The sequence below is a fragment of the Chlorocebus sabaeus genome, chromosome 9, assembly GCF_047675955.1.
Source record: "Chlorocebus sabaeus isolate Y175 chromosome 9, mChlSab1.0.hap1, whole genome shotgun sequence".
In the NCBI taxonomy this organism is placed as follows: Eukaryota; Metazoa; Chordata; class Mammalia; order Primates; family Cercopithecidae; genus Chlorocebus; species Chlorocebus sabaeus.
In genome coordinates this window covers 36,147,369-36,164,052 of record NC_132912.1, presented here as the reverse complement: position 1 = coordinate 36,164,052, position 16,684 = coordinate 36,147,369, and the positions used below count along the sequence as shown (strand labels likewise).

The window sequence follows — 16,684 nt, the reverse complement described above, 5'->3', positions numbered from 1 at the left end:
TTTATTGTAATTTTCTCATAAAATATAGCTTAAATCTCCTTAGATATGCAAGTCTGATATTCTTCCCAAGAACTATGTTGCTCCTCAACAAAAACATTAATAACACAATTGTAAGTAGGTGTAGTTTTTTTTTCTTTTTCTCATAAACCCTCATGGTGAGGGCTGACTTTCAACAGATCACAGTAAGGGAGCTACAAAAGATATTAAATAAGAACATTTTTAATTTGCTGCCTGCACCCCTTAAAAGCAGGGAGAAAACAAATCTTTCAATCATATGGGAACTAAGTAACAACATTAATCTGAGTGGATGGGCACTGATTACTTGAGCTAGGGAATATAGGAATTGGAAAGGCAGAGAGGTGGGAATTAAGCTCATTTTAAAAATGCCACAGCTGAATTTGTGTTATTTAAAAAAAAAAAAAAAAAAAAAAAAAGGCAGAAGCAGGAAGGAAACACAGGCATCAAATCAGGAAGAAAAATGAATGGAATAGCAGTAGTGACAGACAGCCTAAGCCTAAGGATAAGAAGGAAGAGTCTAGGATCAGGGATTCTCACCCAAATCAATGGATGGACCGAAACTGGCACAAAACCGTGCATGTATATACGCATCACTCAAAGAAAAGGTCCAGAACTTTCATCAAATGGTCACAGGGATCAAGACCCAAGTACTAATGCTCTAAGTATTAATCACTAACTTGAATGTAAAGAACAAAATTTGCTACACTCAAAACATACAAATACAAAGAACAATTCCTATACAATGTGAGACGTGCTATGAGAAAGTTATGCCTAACTCAATCTGGGAGAGAAAGAAATCAGACAGCCTCCTGGGGAACTTGACACTTGAACTAAGGAACAGGAGTCCGCTAGACAGAAACAGCAGGAGGTAAAAACAACCAACAGTGAAAGGCACAGGGGCTAAAGACAGCATTTCATATCTGAAGGGCTTTAAATTCCCTCAAAAGTATTGGGTGAGGTGAAGTAGCAAGAAATGAGGTAGCAGAAAGAATGCATTAAGAAAGGGTACCATGACCAGGGACCAACTAGAAAACTATTTTAATCATTACTATAAGAGATGATAAAGACCTGAATGTGGTGGCAGTGAGAGAGAAGAGGGGCCCAATTTGACAGATTCAGGAGACAAAACTGACAGGGACTTTTGTGAGGGCGAGAGCATAGATCTTGGGGAAACTGCCAAGCTTGAGCAACTGGGTAGCTGGTGATATCTCCGCTTCAACGTTACTTTAGGGCTTTTCCTGACCACTTTTAAGTAAACTTCCCATTATTTACGACTGCCTGTTTGTTTGCCTCACTGTACTTACTACAGACTAAATGTTTGTGTCCCCCAAAATTTGTATATTGAAATCTAATATCAAATGTAATGATACGTGGAGGTGGGGCCTTTGGGAGATGATCAGGTCATGAAGGCGAAGCCCACATTAATGCAATTAGTGCCCTTATAAAATGGAACCCTTGTTATTTCTGCCATGTGAGGACACAGTAAAAAGGAACCATCTATGAACCAGGAAGGTGCCCTCACCAGACAGTGAATTTAACAGTGCCTTGATCTTGGACCACCCCTCAGCCACCAGAACTGTGAGAAATAAATTTCTGTTGTTTATAAGCCACTCAGTTTATATTTTTGCTATAGCAGCTCCAACGGACTAAGACACACTTGATGCAAAGTACAATTATATATATATTTTTACTTTTATTACTCATTATCCACTCCTTTAGGCCATAAGTTGGAACCACATCTGTTATGTTCATCAATAACCACTGTCTAGTACTGTATCTAGCATGTAGTTGATATTCAATACATATATGATGAAGTAATTTACCAACAAATTAACAGTACTATAACAAGAAAGAAATATAACAGGATCAGTAACAGAGAAAGCTTTAACTGTTAAATAAGTTTTTGAATTTGACATAAAAATAAATAGACAGATGGGTAATATAGGTTTGGATACACAGGTAAGAGTTAGGAAAAACACTTAAGGCAGGGCATGGTGGCTCATGCCTGTAATCTCAGCACTTTGGGAGGCCAACGCAGGCGATCACAAGGTCAGGAGTTCAAGACCAGCCTAAGATGGTGAAATCCCGTCTCTACTAAAAATACAAAAAGTAGCTGGGCATGGTGGCGGGCGCCTGTAATCCCAGCTACTTGGGAGGCTGAGACACAGAATTGCTTTAACGTGGGAGGCAGAGGTTGCAGTCAGCCAACATGGCGCCACTGCACTCCAGCCCGGGTGACAGAGCAAGATTCCATCTCAAAAAAAAAAAAAAAAAAATTTAAACAGATTTTTATTTCATACTATTTAGTATACTTTCTCTACATATGTGTCAAAATCACCCAATGTTTTTGTGTTGCTTACCAAAAAAGCTTCATAAAAAATACCTTAAGTCCCATAAAATATATACAAACTTATACATGAATATTTGTTGGTCTAAATATTTGATACTCTAAAATAAACTTTATATTAAAAATAAGCAGGAATGCTTTAATAAGGACTAGCAAATTATGGTTAAATTGAGTAACAATATTATTCTATCCTAATAGGCAAGAAAACAATAAACTTCAAATTCTACTAGGTAATCTCGGAAAAATTATACAGGTTCATAATTACTTTGCAGGTTCCAGAACTTCTAATCGATGTTGCATTCTTTTAGTAAAGTAGGTACTTCTCAATTCAGGCTAACAAGTGTGATATACCAAAATCAATATACCTGTTCAAAATCCTCATCTTTAGTTAACTGTGTAATAATGAGATTTTTAAAATATAGAACAAGTAAACTTGCACAATTATACCTAGAGCATTGAAAAAACATCAGTGTAATGAAACATCCAGAATGGGTAAATCCATACATAGAAACAAAATGCAGGCTAGTGGTTATCAAGGACAGGGGCCTGGGGAGGGTGAAATGGGGAGTGACTTTTAATGGGTATGGGTTTTATTTTGGGGTGATGAAATGTTCTATAACTAACAGGTGATAGCTACACACATTGTAAATATACTAAATGCCACTGAATTGTACCCTTTAAAATGGTTACTGGTTAATGTTACATAAATTTTATCTCAATAAAAATAAAATTTTTAAAGAGCCAATGGTTATAAAAATAAACATTCATGTTTTTTAAAAAGACTTAGAATAGTAATATTCAATGAAAAAAATAAGCAAACTTGTCCATTAATACTTCAATAATCATTAAATTTTAAAATGTCTTTTTCTCTTAATTGATTAATGCATATTAATACCATAAGTGGACATACAACATCAAAGCTCGTTTCCAAAATGCATATTCTAAAACTTTACTCAGTATTCAGTAATTGGGAAATTTAAAATGCATATTCTCATAGGTACATTGGGACAAATAAAGAATAGCTTCTTAGAGCAGCCCAAAAAACCTATTTAATCCATATTGTAGTCAAATTGTAGAAAAATATATTATTGGTTTTTAAAAAATGTATATTCTGCCTATTTCAAGTAGATTTAAAGGGACTACAAAAAGTAACAATAACCATTTAAAAATTAGAAAAGAAGAAAAAGTTAACATGTTTAAAATTTATGTTAAGGGATGAAATTTTAAATCTGGTTTGATTAAAAGAGATAGATGAGCAATTTGCAGGGATTTTTAAAAAGACATTAGGGAACTAAAAATGATGATTATATAATTTCCTCTTCTAAATCTGTAGCTTCCTTCTTTCTTATCACTAAGCCTTTATACCAATCAGATTTTAACTCGCAAAGAAAGAGGGAAATACCTCCCTGTAGTAACTGGGTAAGAGTGAGAAAGAGAGGCAAGACTGCTAGAAGCCATGCAAGCACAGAGGAGGAACCAGAGGGCAGAGGGAGTGAAGAGACATCCCAGAGGGCAGAAACCTCGATGGGAGGGCACAACAGCATGGACAGAGCATTCAGGAAAAAAGGAATGCCGTCTGGTGATGGAAAAACAGAACCACCTCTGGTAGAATTAACACAACGGTTTGGTTTTTTCACCTAGAGGTAAAAAAAGATTGAAACAGAAGAAACATTGGTGAGGCAGTTCCCTGTGATGGCCATCAGAGGGTACTGTGAGTCCGGCATGGTCTAGCTGCTGTCAAACTTCAGAAAATGGATCAATGGGTGGTGAAATAATGTGCAAACAGTCCTTGTAACCGCATGTGGAACATTTAAAAAATTTTGTTTCTAGGATTACTTAGGAATTCTCTTTTAACAAAATGAAAATAATACGTAAAAGATCTTTGTGGGAACTGTATATTACCTACATTTAAAATAGTTTTAAAGGGTTTTCTCCTTTTCTAGACGGACAGATTAGAGTACTGTAGTAACAGTGCCTTAGATTCATATGGCAATTCTTGCCAAAACCACCAAAATCATGTTCACTTTTATCGTTACATAATGTTTATATAATGTTTATGTACCCAGTATTGTGCAAATAATGCAAAAGGTAAGTATCTGTCCTCTATTTAAACTTCTTTTAGGAGTTTAACACCTGGTAGGGAGACTAGAAGTACATATAATAACTTGCATTTATTAAAAGCAATTAGTGACTTGAGAGTTCAGAAATAAGAGAACATTAACGGTTAGTCTGACAAAGCCTTCTGGAAGGGTCCATCTTGATGGAGGTACAGGATTTAACTGTGTATAGAAAAAGCAAGGCCCACTCTAGGCAGGGGTACTGCCTAAGCCAACATCAGAAGGAAATGTGTACAACCCCTGATTAGCACCAAAAAGACCGGATTACACTAGGGAATGGAGAAAGAGTTAGAAAAATGAAACAGTGTCTGTGAAAATCTTTACCTCTAAGAAATCTGAAGTGTCCCAATCAATAACAGTGTGTCATAATTTCATAAACCAGAGAAGCCATAATAAGTTTGTCTTTTAAAAAGCTTTAACATTTATTTATTCAACAAGTATTTGTTGAGCAGCTATTATATGGCACTGTGGGAGGTATTGGGGTAACTGTTTCTGCTCTAATGAAGCTTTACTCTGTCTGGTGGGGGAAGACAGACATTAATAGAGAATTGGAGGTTCCTATAATAAATAAATGGTAAGTTATTTTATGTAATTGAATAATATATAATCAAATACTATGAGGAGTATTATAGGAAAGCTTTACCTAACCTAGAGAATTAGAATAAAATTCTCTGAGGAAGTAAAGTTCAAACTAAGCCCTGATGAATGAATAGAAGCTAACCAGGCAAAGATGTGGGGGAGAATGTTTCAGGATGCAGAGGAAATGACACACGTAAGGACCCTGAGCTGAAAGGCAGGCTCCTTTGAGGAACTGAGAGAAGGGCGGAGTGATAAGACAATAAGCAAGAAGGGAAAAGGAAATATGAGATGAGGTGGTGGAGGCACTCAGGAGCCAGAGCATGCACAGCCTTGTCATGCTCATTAAGAATTTTAGGGCTTCATTCTACAAGAAAACAGGCTGGGCGCAGTAGCTCACATCTGTAATCCCAGCACTTTGGGAGGCCATGGCAGGCATATCACTTGAGGCCAGGAGTTCGAGACCAGCCTGGGCAACATAGCAAGACCCCTTATCTCCATAAAAATTTTTTAAAAACTACCCGAGAGGGCCAGGCACAGTGGCTCATGCCTACAATCCCAGCACTTTGGGAGGCTGAGGTGGGTGGATCACTTGAGAGCAGGAGTTTGAGACCAGCCTGGCCAACATAGTGAAACCCTGTCTCTACTAAAACTACAAAAAATTAGCCAGATGTTGTGGTGCATGCCTGTAATCCCAGCTACTTGGCAGGCTGAGACAGAGGAATCACTTGAACCTGGGAGGTGGAGGCTGCAGCGAGCTGAGATCATGCCACTGCATTCCAGCCTGGGCAACAGAGCAAGGCTCTGTCTCAAAAAAAAAAAAAAAAAAAAAAAATTAGCAGAGGGTGCTGGTGCATGCCTGTGGTCCCAGCTACTAGGGAGGCTGAGATGGGAGAATCACCTGAGCCTGGTGGGGGAGGGGCAGGTGGTTGAGGCTGCAGCGAGCTATGATGGCTCTACTACACTCCAGCCTAGACAACAGAGTGTGACCCTGTCTCTATTTAAAAAACAATGACGACAACAACAAAAAACCCAGAAGCCATTGAAGGGGAATAGCATGATCAGCAACACATAGAAAAGACTGGGAGTGAATATAAATATAGAAATCAAGTAAAATTTCATCAGAGTTAAGACAGGTATCTTAAGAGAAGTCACACAGAGGTTTTCCAGTTTAGGAGAACTTAGAGCTGAGCTATATTATTTCCAATATTCATCTGGCACAGACTTGGCAATATATTTTACAGCACAGAAAATGAAGGTGTCTATGCCCATTAAGAAGGAGAGGATAGGTTCTTACCTTTGGACTGCTGGCCTGAGGGAAAAAAGAGTAAAGTATAATTTGATAGTATTGTCTGGGAATTTTTATATTTATTTTTAAAAACAAATATAAGTTCATCACTTAAAAATATGGTATATAATTTAATCATGTAAGATACCATATTTTAAACAAAAGGGAGACTTTTAAATCAATAAAATCTGACTGTTAAACTTATTTTGATTGTGATTTTTTAGAAAAACCAATGACATTTAATAGAAGCCCATTTAAACATTACATTAAGAGTAAATTAACTTGCTAAAATTGATTGAAATAACTGAACTACATTGTAAGATATGCTTCTATCATACTAACTGTATCTTGGTGCTTTGGTGAGGAGGGAGAAGACTCATTTTCAGGAAAGCAGGGTTTTGAGGCAGTTGGAGATTCCTACAAGAAATAAGTAATGAAAAAAGTTACTCTACTTTATATAATTATCTTTCTGCCTCTACTCACAGCAGGAGAGCTTAGTAAGAGAGAATAACAAATTTTTTCCTCGTTATTTTCGTTCTATATTCAGCTCCAAGCTAATACGGCAATGATTTTAAAACTACAAACGCTATTAAAAGTTTACAAAATATGGCGTTTTATAGCAATTACAGTTTAATTTAAATAATGCATATGGAATTACTCAAAAGAAATGATACGTGCTGCCTTAAAATCATGATGTTATATCAGTCTGAATTAATCATATTTAAAATAAGTAAAACTTAAACACTTCCAGATAAATACATTATAATCACGATACTAACTTGTTCTTGGTATGGTAAGTATAAATACCCAGGATTAGGCAAGGTCACAGAAATAACTTGGCAAATGCCAGAATGGGAATTTAATTTTAGTCAAAAGCTATATAAGAAATTAAATTGCTATTAGTATTTAAGGTAATTTATAGAAAACCTTTCAAAAATTAGAAATAAGATATTTTAAATTCAAGAAAGAAACCTAAGATTTAAATATTAATAACTCCCCAGAAAACAAGAAGTTTTAATGTCTAAGCCTACAACAGTATCATAAGAGCAAACCAATAACGTGATTTTTTTTTTAAGCAGTCTGCTTTGTCAATATTAAAACACAGAATGTGATTTCTATTACAGATGTTGATAGGACTATTCAAGGAGGGTAAGACTGAAAAACTTTTCTTGGTAGCAACAGCCCACCTCCACTTAAATTTTCTCCATTTCCTTAGATGTTTTGAATAATTTCAGAAAAAGAGAATGTTTTAAATCATACACCATTACCTATTACTAAATTTTTTCTATCAAACCAAAAAGTTCCTTTGAACTTTTTGAATCTCCATGTATGTATCATTCTAGTTTTCTACGTTTATGAAGCTGGAGAAGGTGCTGTCAACGAACCTGGGAATTTGTTTTAAGTAACACTTGCAAAAACCATTAACTCAATATTTATTCATTTGGAAAAATGTCTTCAGGTTTACATCCTACACAGTTTGTAAATATAGAAACTAATAGCAGTAAAAGTTTACATGGAAGCCCTTGAAGGGACAAGCTTATAAATCAAACAAACAAGGCACTGTTAATGGAGAAAATATTAAAAGCACATCAAATAAAAAACTTCAAAGAAATTTAACTTAAGGTCCAAATCTCACTCACTTTTTCCGACAACGTCAGATCAATTTTTGATTCTAAGACTGTCTGATAGTAAAACAGTATGAGAAAGAGGGAAGATGTGATGATCCATAAAGTAGAAAATAAGTAACTGAATAAAATGATAATTATATTTTTCATAGCACATTCAGTCCCACAGAAATAAAAACCACAAATACAGTAATAATGTATGTGCAACAATTATAACTATTATAAACAAGAAATAATTTTACATATATACATTTATCTATATTTAGATATATGCATATAAATATACATCATATACATCTATGAAGAGTTATAGTAAAAACAGAAAAAAAAGGCAGAAACAGATGCATTCACACATACACATACACACACCTACCCCTCCAGGGTTATCTGTAAACTGAATTAGGACGTCATCACAACAACATCTGCTATACAGTAATAGATGGTTCTTGACTTATGATTGTTCAAATTTAAGGTGATGGGAAAGTGATAGGCATTCACTAGAAAACATACTTGAAACTTTGATCTTTCCCTGGGCTAACAATATTCAATATGACACTCTCTCATGATGCTGCACAGAGGCATATAGCCCCAGCTTCCAGTCAGCCACCTGATTACCAGGGTAAACAGATTACAAAGGTAAATAATTGATTATTCTACAGTGTACCGTGTTACTGAATGATTTTGCCCAACTGTAGGTTAATGTAAATGTTCAGAGCACATTTAAGGTAGGCTAGGCTAAGCCACAATGTACAGTGGGTTAGGTGTATTACATGCATTTTCACCTTGTGGTATTTTCAATTCATGGTATTTTCAACTTATGTGGGTTTACTGGGATATAACCTCATCCTAAGTTGCAGAGCATCTGTATTAGGTTGCTGTGATTACAATTCAGGTTATACACACTTCATCCCTTATCACATATTAGCTAGTTTGTTCTGGTAGTCAGTCCCTTTTTCAAAATCTCAAAAACTGCCCTATGTTAAGAGACTTATGCATTTGTTTGCAAAGGGTAAGGTGGGGGGTAAAAAAGACAATTCTACCAAAACTAAGTAAATCTCTAATCGCAAAAAAATCATATTCTCACAACTCTAGGACAAGGAGATGAAAGAGGAAATGTACTAAGAACTGCATGTGAGTTATTTAAAGCAATAGATTGAAAAATAATTTTAAAAAATGAATTGAGAGATTAAAAAGGAGTAAGATTGATATTTTATGATGTTGAAAACAAAAGAAAAAGGAGTAAGAAATTTTAAATAAATTATCAAAATAATCATCCTATTTGTTCCAGTATGAAGAGGCGGTAGAGTTGGTTCAACAATGATTTGCCTTAGAACAGTATATATGGCATTTGGGAGATTCCTATTTATCCTGAATTGTAATCTGGTTCTTGGTTGAGTGAATTTTTCCTATTAGAAATCCCTAGGTGTTTTACTTACCTAGATTAATCTCAACACTAATATATTTTCAAGCATATCTTCAATAGCACAGACTCAGAATGTCATTCCTTTAATGTAGTCTCTACATTCAACACAAGATCCTTACAAAATAGAAGCTAGAAACAGGTGTGCCACTTTCATTGTTTTCTATTAGTCCATCTTACACATACGAAGAAAACTGTTTCTAATACTCCACCTTTAAATTCAACAAAGACCAATTTTATAGTAACTTGTAGTACCAAAATATTATACTTGTTTTGACTGATCAATTGAGATTATTGATAAAGGAATTTAGGACTTAAAGTATCCAAACATAATGAAATATGCTATAGAGATAGTTCATTCTGTTTTCACAAACACACCTAAAAATTACAGAAAAACTGTAAATCATGCTACAAGAAGCCTGATGATTTAAAAAACCTTTACATTTCAACATTAGTATGCCTAATATTCTGCAAATTCATACTAAGTTCCCAACTTATCCCCAAAATGAAGCCACACTGTAAATAAGTAACTTGTAAAGAAGTGTTTAAAACATCCATTTTAATGTTTGCATTAAAATTCACCCTTTTTTGAAACAGAGAACATTACTTCTCAGATTGATAAAAGATGTGCTTTCTACAGAGAGCATTTAGAGAAACAAAGGGAATATAATTCCAATATTATCTGGGATGAGGAAAATTAATTAAATGTCTTCCCTATGAAACCTCCTAGAGACTAAAGACAAAGGATAACAGAAATGTGACTTTAAAATAAGATAAGCAAGAAAAATCTGTCACCTACTAGGATCAAATCAAGGTACACAGATAAGTAAGCCACAGATAAGTCAGTCCATTGTGCAAAAACCAAAATCCTCAAAACCAAAACTTACTTCATGACAAACTGATGCTAAATACATAAAAATGTAGTCAATTTGCTCAAGCCTGTAATCCCAGCACTTTGGGAGGCCGAGACGGGCGGATCACAAGGTCAGGAGATCGAGACCATCCTGGCTAACACGGTGAAACCCCATCTCTACTAAAAAATACAAAAAACTAGCCGGGCGAGGTGGCGGGCGCCTGTAGTCCCAGCTACTCGGGAGGCTGAGGCAGGAGAATGGCGTAAACCCGGGAGGCGGAGCTTGTAGTGAGCCGAGATCCGGCCACTGCACTCCAGCCTGGGCGACAGAGCGAGACTCCGTCTCAAAAAAAAAAAAAAAAAAAAAAAAAAAATGTAGTCAATTTGATAAAAGAAAAAATAATGTAGTAACGTTTCAACATACATGCAGATCAAAAGCTTAAATTAGTTCAAAAGAAATCAAATGTTCTAGCAAAGAATATTTACTAAATACATGAAATATTAGTACAAATAGTTACAATTCACTGTACAATACAATGCAAAGAACTTGCCAAAAATCTCAACAGTCCTACCTTGTCATTAGTGTCCAATACAATGGTGCTGTGTCTCCACTTTGTTAATACTATTGGTTCTTGCAGCCGCCTATCCAGGCTCCTACTTTTAATTATTTCTCTTTGCTGCTGGGATGAAGCATTATACTAAAACAAAACAAAACAAAAAACGCTTCATAAACAATAGAAACGAAAGTGGAATCTAAACATCCTGGCTCCAAATGACAAAGACTGTTAGGCAAAGTTCAACATATGACATCTCCATACATTTTCTAGCCTCAGTTTTCTCATCTTTAACCAGAACTGTGGCACAATTGAGAAGATCACAGACTCTGGTGTTACACAGACCAAGGTATTATCTTTGGCAAAATATTTAATCTCCGTCAGTCTAAATTTTGTCAACTGTAAAGTAGATAAAACAGAAATATCATCTCATTCACAGAGTTGCTCTAAGGATCAAAGTATTAAAGAACAACATATTAAAAGAGTAGTACATTATCAATAAATATTAACTATCATAATTTATAAAATAAAATCAAATTAATTTTTCTACTTCTACTTCATCTACTAAGCATTATTTTAAAAACCTAAACCAAAAATTAAATTCAAAATGAACTAGTAAGTTCTTTACATATTCTGGATTCTAAACCTTTCTAAGCTATGTGAGTTGAAGATATCTTTTCCTAGTCTGTAGCCCAGCTTCTCCCCTATGTTTATGACATCTTCTACACAGAGAAGGTGTTTTGTTTAATTTTAATGTAGTCACATCTGTCAATCTTTCCTTTTATAGTAGCCTTCTGAGTCTTGTTCAAGAAATCTTGCCTACTCTGTAGATAAAGATATTCTTTGATATATCCTTCCACAGTGTTTAAAGTTTTACTTGCTATATTTATATCTTTAATCTAACTGAAATTAATCATTTAGCATGAAGTGAGGTCAAGATCTACATTTATTTTCATTTTTATGTGAAAACCAATAATCTTAGTAACATTCTTACTTAGTCCATGCTTACTCCACTGATTTGTTTTCTTTTTAGTTGTTGTTGCAGCATCTCAGATGACACAAACCAATGTTTGTTTGTTTGTTTGTTGAGAAAGGGTTCCTCTCTGTCACCCAGGCTGGAGTGCAGTGGCATGATCAGAGCACATTGCAACCTTGAACTCCTGGGCTCAAGAGATGTTCCTGTCCCAGACATTTGAGTAGCTGGGACTACAAGCACATGTCAGCACACTTGGCTTTTTTGTTGTTGTTGTAGAGCCAAAGTCTCCCTAACCCCATTGATTCATAATGCCACGTCTGAGCTTTATACATGTGCCTTTACTATCCCAACTTAATTACCACAGCAGGAACTCTATCTCTCCTGTCCCCTAACCACCAACTACTCCGTATTCAGGAATATGTTGACTCTTTTATGGATATTTGTTTACAAATACAAATTTTAGGTTCCATTCCCAAAAAAAGTGAGGGAAGGGATATTAAATGGAAACGCACTGGACTTGTAGATTAATTTGGACATTGTTATAAAATTCAGCCTCCCAATCCAAGATCATGATGGTATGCTACACCATTTATTTGGATCTTCCTTTACTCTGCTCTGAAATTTTCTTTATTAAAATCTTACAGACCTTTAATAAACATGTTCTTAGTTACAACTCTTGTTGCTACTGCTGCTAATGTAAATAGTATCTTCACTGCTATCACATTTTCGAACTCACTTTTTACTAGACAAACGGGTAGTTTTCATGTTAATTTTATATCCAGCAACTTTGCTGAACTCTCATCAGTTTTAAGTTTGTAGGTTCTCTTAGGATTTTCTAATAATAATAATAATAATAATAATAATCTATTGCATCTCTTTCTTCTTAATTCCATTATTTCTTTCCATTTCTTAATTGTTGACTAGAAGCTGTGATAGAAATGTTCTAGTCTAGTCCCTAACTCTAATGGGAAAGCTTCTGTAATCTCGCCATGAAGTATGAGATTTGCTGCAGATTATTTAATAGATAATCTTTAGCATAATGTGTCATTACAAGAAAGTGATTTTTATCTGGGCTCGGTGGCTCACGCCTGTAATCCCAGCACTTTGGGAGACTGAGATGAGTGGATCACCTGAGGTCAGGAATTTGAGATCAGCCTGGCCAATATGGTAAAAGCCTGTCTCTACTAAAAATACAAAAATTAGCCAGGTGTGGTGGTGCAAGCCTGTAGGCCTAGCTACTTAAGAGGCTGAGGCACAAGAATAGCTTGTACTTGGGAGGCGAAAGCTGCAGCGAGCCGAGATTTTGTCACTGCACCCCAGCTTGGGCGACAGAGTGACAGTCTGTCTCAAAAAAATAAAGAACAGTGATTTCCTTACAGAAGCATATTCTGGGATCATAGTGGTTTTATATCCATTTTGCAAATCTTTTAACAGGTGTGTTTAGAGCATTTACATTTAATGTGATTATTTATAATGTTAGGATGTAAGTCTGGTATTTTATCATTAATTTTCTGTCTGTTTCTCCTTTCCTACCTTCCTGTGGGCTACTTGAGGAATTTTTACTATTATATTTTAATATATCCACAGTTCCTTGAGCCTCTCGTTATACTTTTTTAGTGCTTGCTCTAGGGATTACAATATACATAATTTATCAGTCTACTAGTATCAACATTTTACTACTTCAAGTGGAATACAGAAACCCTACTAAAAATTGCATCCCTTTACTCATTCTTTATGAAACAGTTGTCTCAAATATCACTACTGCATATCAGGACTACTTCAGAAATATTATAATTTTTGTTTCAAATATCAAAGACAATTTTAAACACCCAGGACAAAAGTCCCCTCAGATATTCACCCTTTCTGTTGTTCTTTATTCATTCCTGATATTGCAAGTTTTCTAATCACTTCCCTTCTGTTTGAAAGACTTCCTACAGCAACTCTTTGAAAGCAAGACTGCTGGGGATAAATCTTAGTTTAGTTTAATTCTGAAAATGTCCTTATATTACTTTCATTCCTGAAGGATATATTTTTGCTGGGTGTAGAAGGGTTCACAGTTCTTTTCTTCTAGTATTTGAAAAATGTTATGCCACTTCTTTCTGGCTTCCATGGCTTTGGACAAGTCACTTCATTCAAATTATTACCCTAAAGGTAATGTGTTGTTTCACTGAAGGGCTTTCAAGACTTTGTGGGGTGAGGGTGAGGGTCTTTAGTTTTCAGAAATTCTGATTACAATGAGCCTGGATATGGATTTCTTTGGGGTTACATTATCTAGTGTTTATTCAGTTTCTTGAATCTGTTGGTTTGTCTTCTGCTGAATTGGGGGCATTTTCAAACACTACTTCTTCCAGGTATTTTGCTGCCTCACATTCTTTCCTTTCTCCTTCTGGAACTTCAATGAAAAGGAAGGTTAGCTCTTTTGTATTTTCCCACAGGTCTCTGAGGCACTGTTCATTTTGTTTTAGAAATCTATTGTCTCTCCGTTGTTCAGACTAAATAATTTCCACTAACCTATCTCCAAGATCATGAACTCTCTTCTTTTACCTCCATTCCGTTATTGAGCCATCCAGTATTTGATTTTTGGCTCTAGGATTTACCTTTGTTTTTTCTGTATATCTTCTATTTCTTTGCTGAGACTTCCAACCTCTTATCTCAAGTGTGTTTATAATTGCTTCCTGTAGCACTTTTATGACATCTGACTTAAAATCCTATGGGATAATTCATTCATTCCTGTCATCCTGGTGTGTCACCAACCTACTGTCTCTTCTCATTCAAGTTCAGATTTTCCTGGTTCTTGGTATGACAAGTAATTCTAGGTTACATGTGGGTGTTTTGAGTACTATAAGACTTTGGCTTCCATTTAAACATATTTTAACAGGTGGTGAACCCCATTTACGTCCAGAATGCACATCTTGGCCTGCTTTTATGGTCCATAGTTCAAATGTCAATTTCATTTTAAAAATCTTTTCATTGTTGTTCTGATCTGCCCTGTTTGTGCACTACCTAGAGGCCAGTCTGAAACCTGGGCAGTACTCCACACCATGTTTCAGTTCTCAAAGATTTCGCTATGCTAATTCTGGTTGCTTTCATGTGTAGGCCACTGGGAGTAGTGTCTAGGACCTTACACACAGTTTAGAAATCCCTTTCTCTGGCTCCTTCCTCTCCACAATCCTCTTCCCACACACTGCTTGGGATAGGACGGGGTGTTGCCTTGTTGCTGTTGTCCATTTAGTGCATAGGGAGGATGAATCACAGGGTTCCTTGCATGCACTGTGGGTCTAGTCAACAGGGCTCCACCCCAGGCTCCACAGTACCCAGGCAGGGAGCGGGAGAGTGCTGTTTCAATAGTGCCGTTTAGGGATGACCGACTGGGCTTCATAACACGTTATGCACAGTACATCATGCAGAAGGATATGCTTTTGTGGTGTTCACCTGGAACACAGTAGGTATAATAAACAGAGATGGTGTGCTTTACTTGGCTTAAAATGTTGATCATGTATTACCACAGATTTTTGGGTTGGCTAAAAACTGATCTAGAGGGGCTTATCTGGACAAGTCAGACCCTCATCCCCCTCCTGGGACTGGGAGGCTAGCCTGGGCACATTCTTCTCATGGCAATGGCAGAGGTGCAAGAGCAAGCCCTGACTATAAGCCCATTTCGATACTCTCCTTGTGTCATATTTGTCACATCCCAGTGAAAGCAAGCCACACAGCTGAACTCAGTTAATGACAGGACAATTTGGGAGGCCACCACAAAGAACTAATACTTGAGTCATAATGGATCCAATGATGCCATCTACTGCACTGTGATGGCTTTTAAGATTGTCTCCTTATTGTGAAGTTCTGCAGATCCAGCAAAATTTGTTGACATGTTGATTTATTTGTATTTATCCTTGACAGTATTCAAAGCATATTTTCTAGTTAAAGATTCGTGTTTTCCTTCAATTTTAGAAAATTCCTAGAAATTATATTTTCAAATATTGTTTCTACACCATTCTTCCATTCTCTTCTTTTGGAATTCCTAATATATGAATATAGAAAACTTTCAACTCATCCTCCATTTTTCTTAACTATGCTTTCATATTTGTTAGGTCTAAAGTTTATACTACTGACTGCATTTTTTATGTGAATAACTATGTTTTTTCATCTTGAAGATTTCTAATTTATTCTTTATCATATTTACCTATTCATGTATGTTTTTATTTTTCCTAATTTCTTGTTCTTTTTAAATGAAAGCCTTCATTTAATTCTGATTATCCACAGCATAATTTTAAGCCTTTATTAAATTATTAAGAACATTACTTTCAGCTGGGCACGGTGGCTCACACCTGTAATCCCAGCACTCTGGGAGGCCAAGGTGGGCGGATCACAAGGTCAGGGTTCGAGACCAGCCTGACCAACATGGTGAAACTCCATCTCTATTAAAAATACAAAAATTAGCCAGGTGTAGTGGCATGTGCCTGCAATCCCAGCTATGCAGGAGAATCACTTCAACCTGGGTGGCGGAGGTTGCAGTGAGCCAAGATCGCGCCACTGCACTCGAGCCTGGGCAACAGAGCGAGACTCCGTCTCAAAAAAAAAAAAAAAAAAAAAAAAAAAAAAAGAACATTACTTTCATCTGGAGTGAATACCATGTTCTGATTCTTGATTTTTCTTATGTCTATAATAATAGCATTGGATTTCTTCATGCATTTTATTTCAAATATTGAACAGCAGACTTCAATTTGAGTGGGGAATGTTTTGTTTTCTCTCTTCATTTACTCTCCTTTATTTCTTTCTCTCAATCCTCCTTCCTGTCTAACAGTTTTGTGGTTCCCTTCCCCTACACCTAACCCAGAGTGTGTGTATTTATATATACATATTCTTTTTTACTCAGCTGTCATATGAACATGTTTCTTCTTTCCAAACTT

At 35.9% G+C, this 16,684-nt stretch overlaps 1 protein-coding gene across 7 annotated transcripts in view; it reads right to left on the bottom strand.

Annotated features, from left to right (window-relative positions):
* ARHGAP12 (Rho GTPase activating protein 12) overlaps positions 1-16,684 on the bottom strand; it is a 148,833-nt gene that overhangs the window by 51,128 nt on the left and 81,021 nt on the right. For 3 of the 7 annotated variants that reach the window (XM_073018861.1, XM_008002713.3, XM_008002719.3), the window contains 3 exons: positions 10,817-10,942; positions 6,689-6,763; positions 6,356-6,370 (listed from right to left, as the gene is read on the bottom strand). In XM_073018861.1, the coding sequence (XP_072874962.1) occupies positions 6,356-6,370; positions 6,689-6,763; positions 10,817-10,942 (216 nt within the window). The remainder of the gene's footprint in view (positions 1-6,355; positions 6,371-6,688; positions 6,764-10,816; positions 10,943-16,684) is intronic. The other 4 variants (XM_008002715.3, XM_037986488.2, XM_008002717.3 and 1 more) reach the window with 2 other exon arrangements.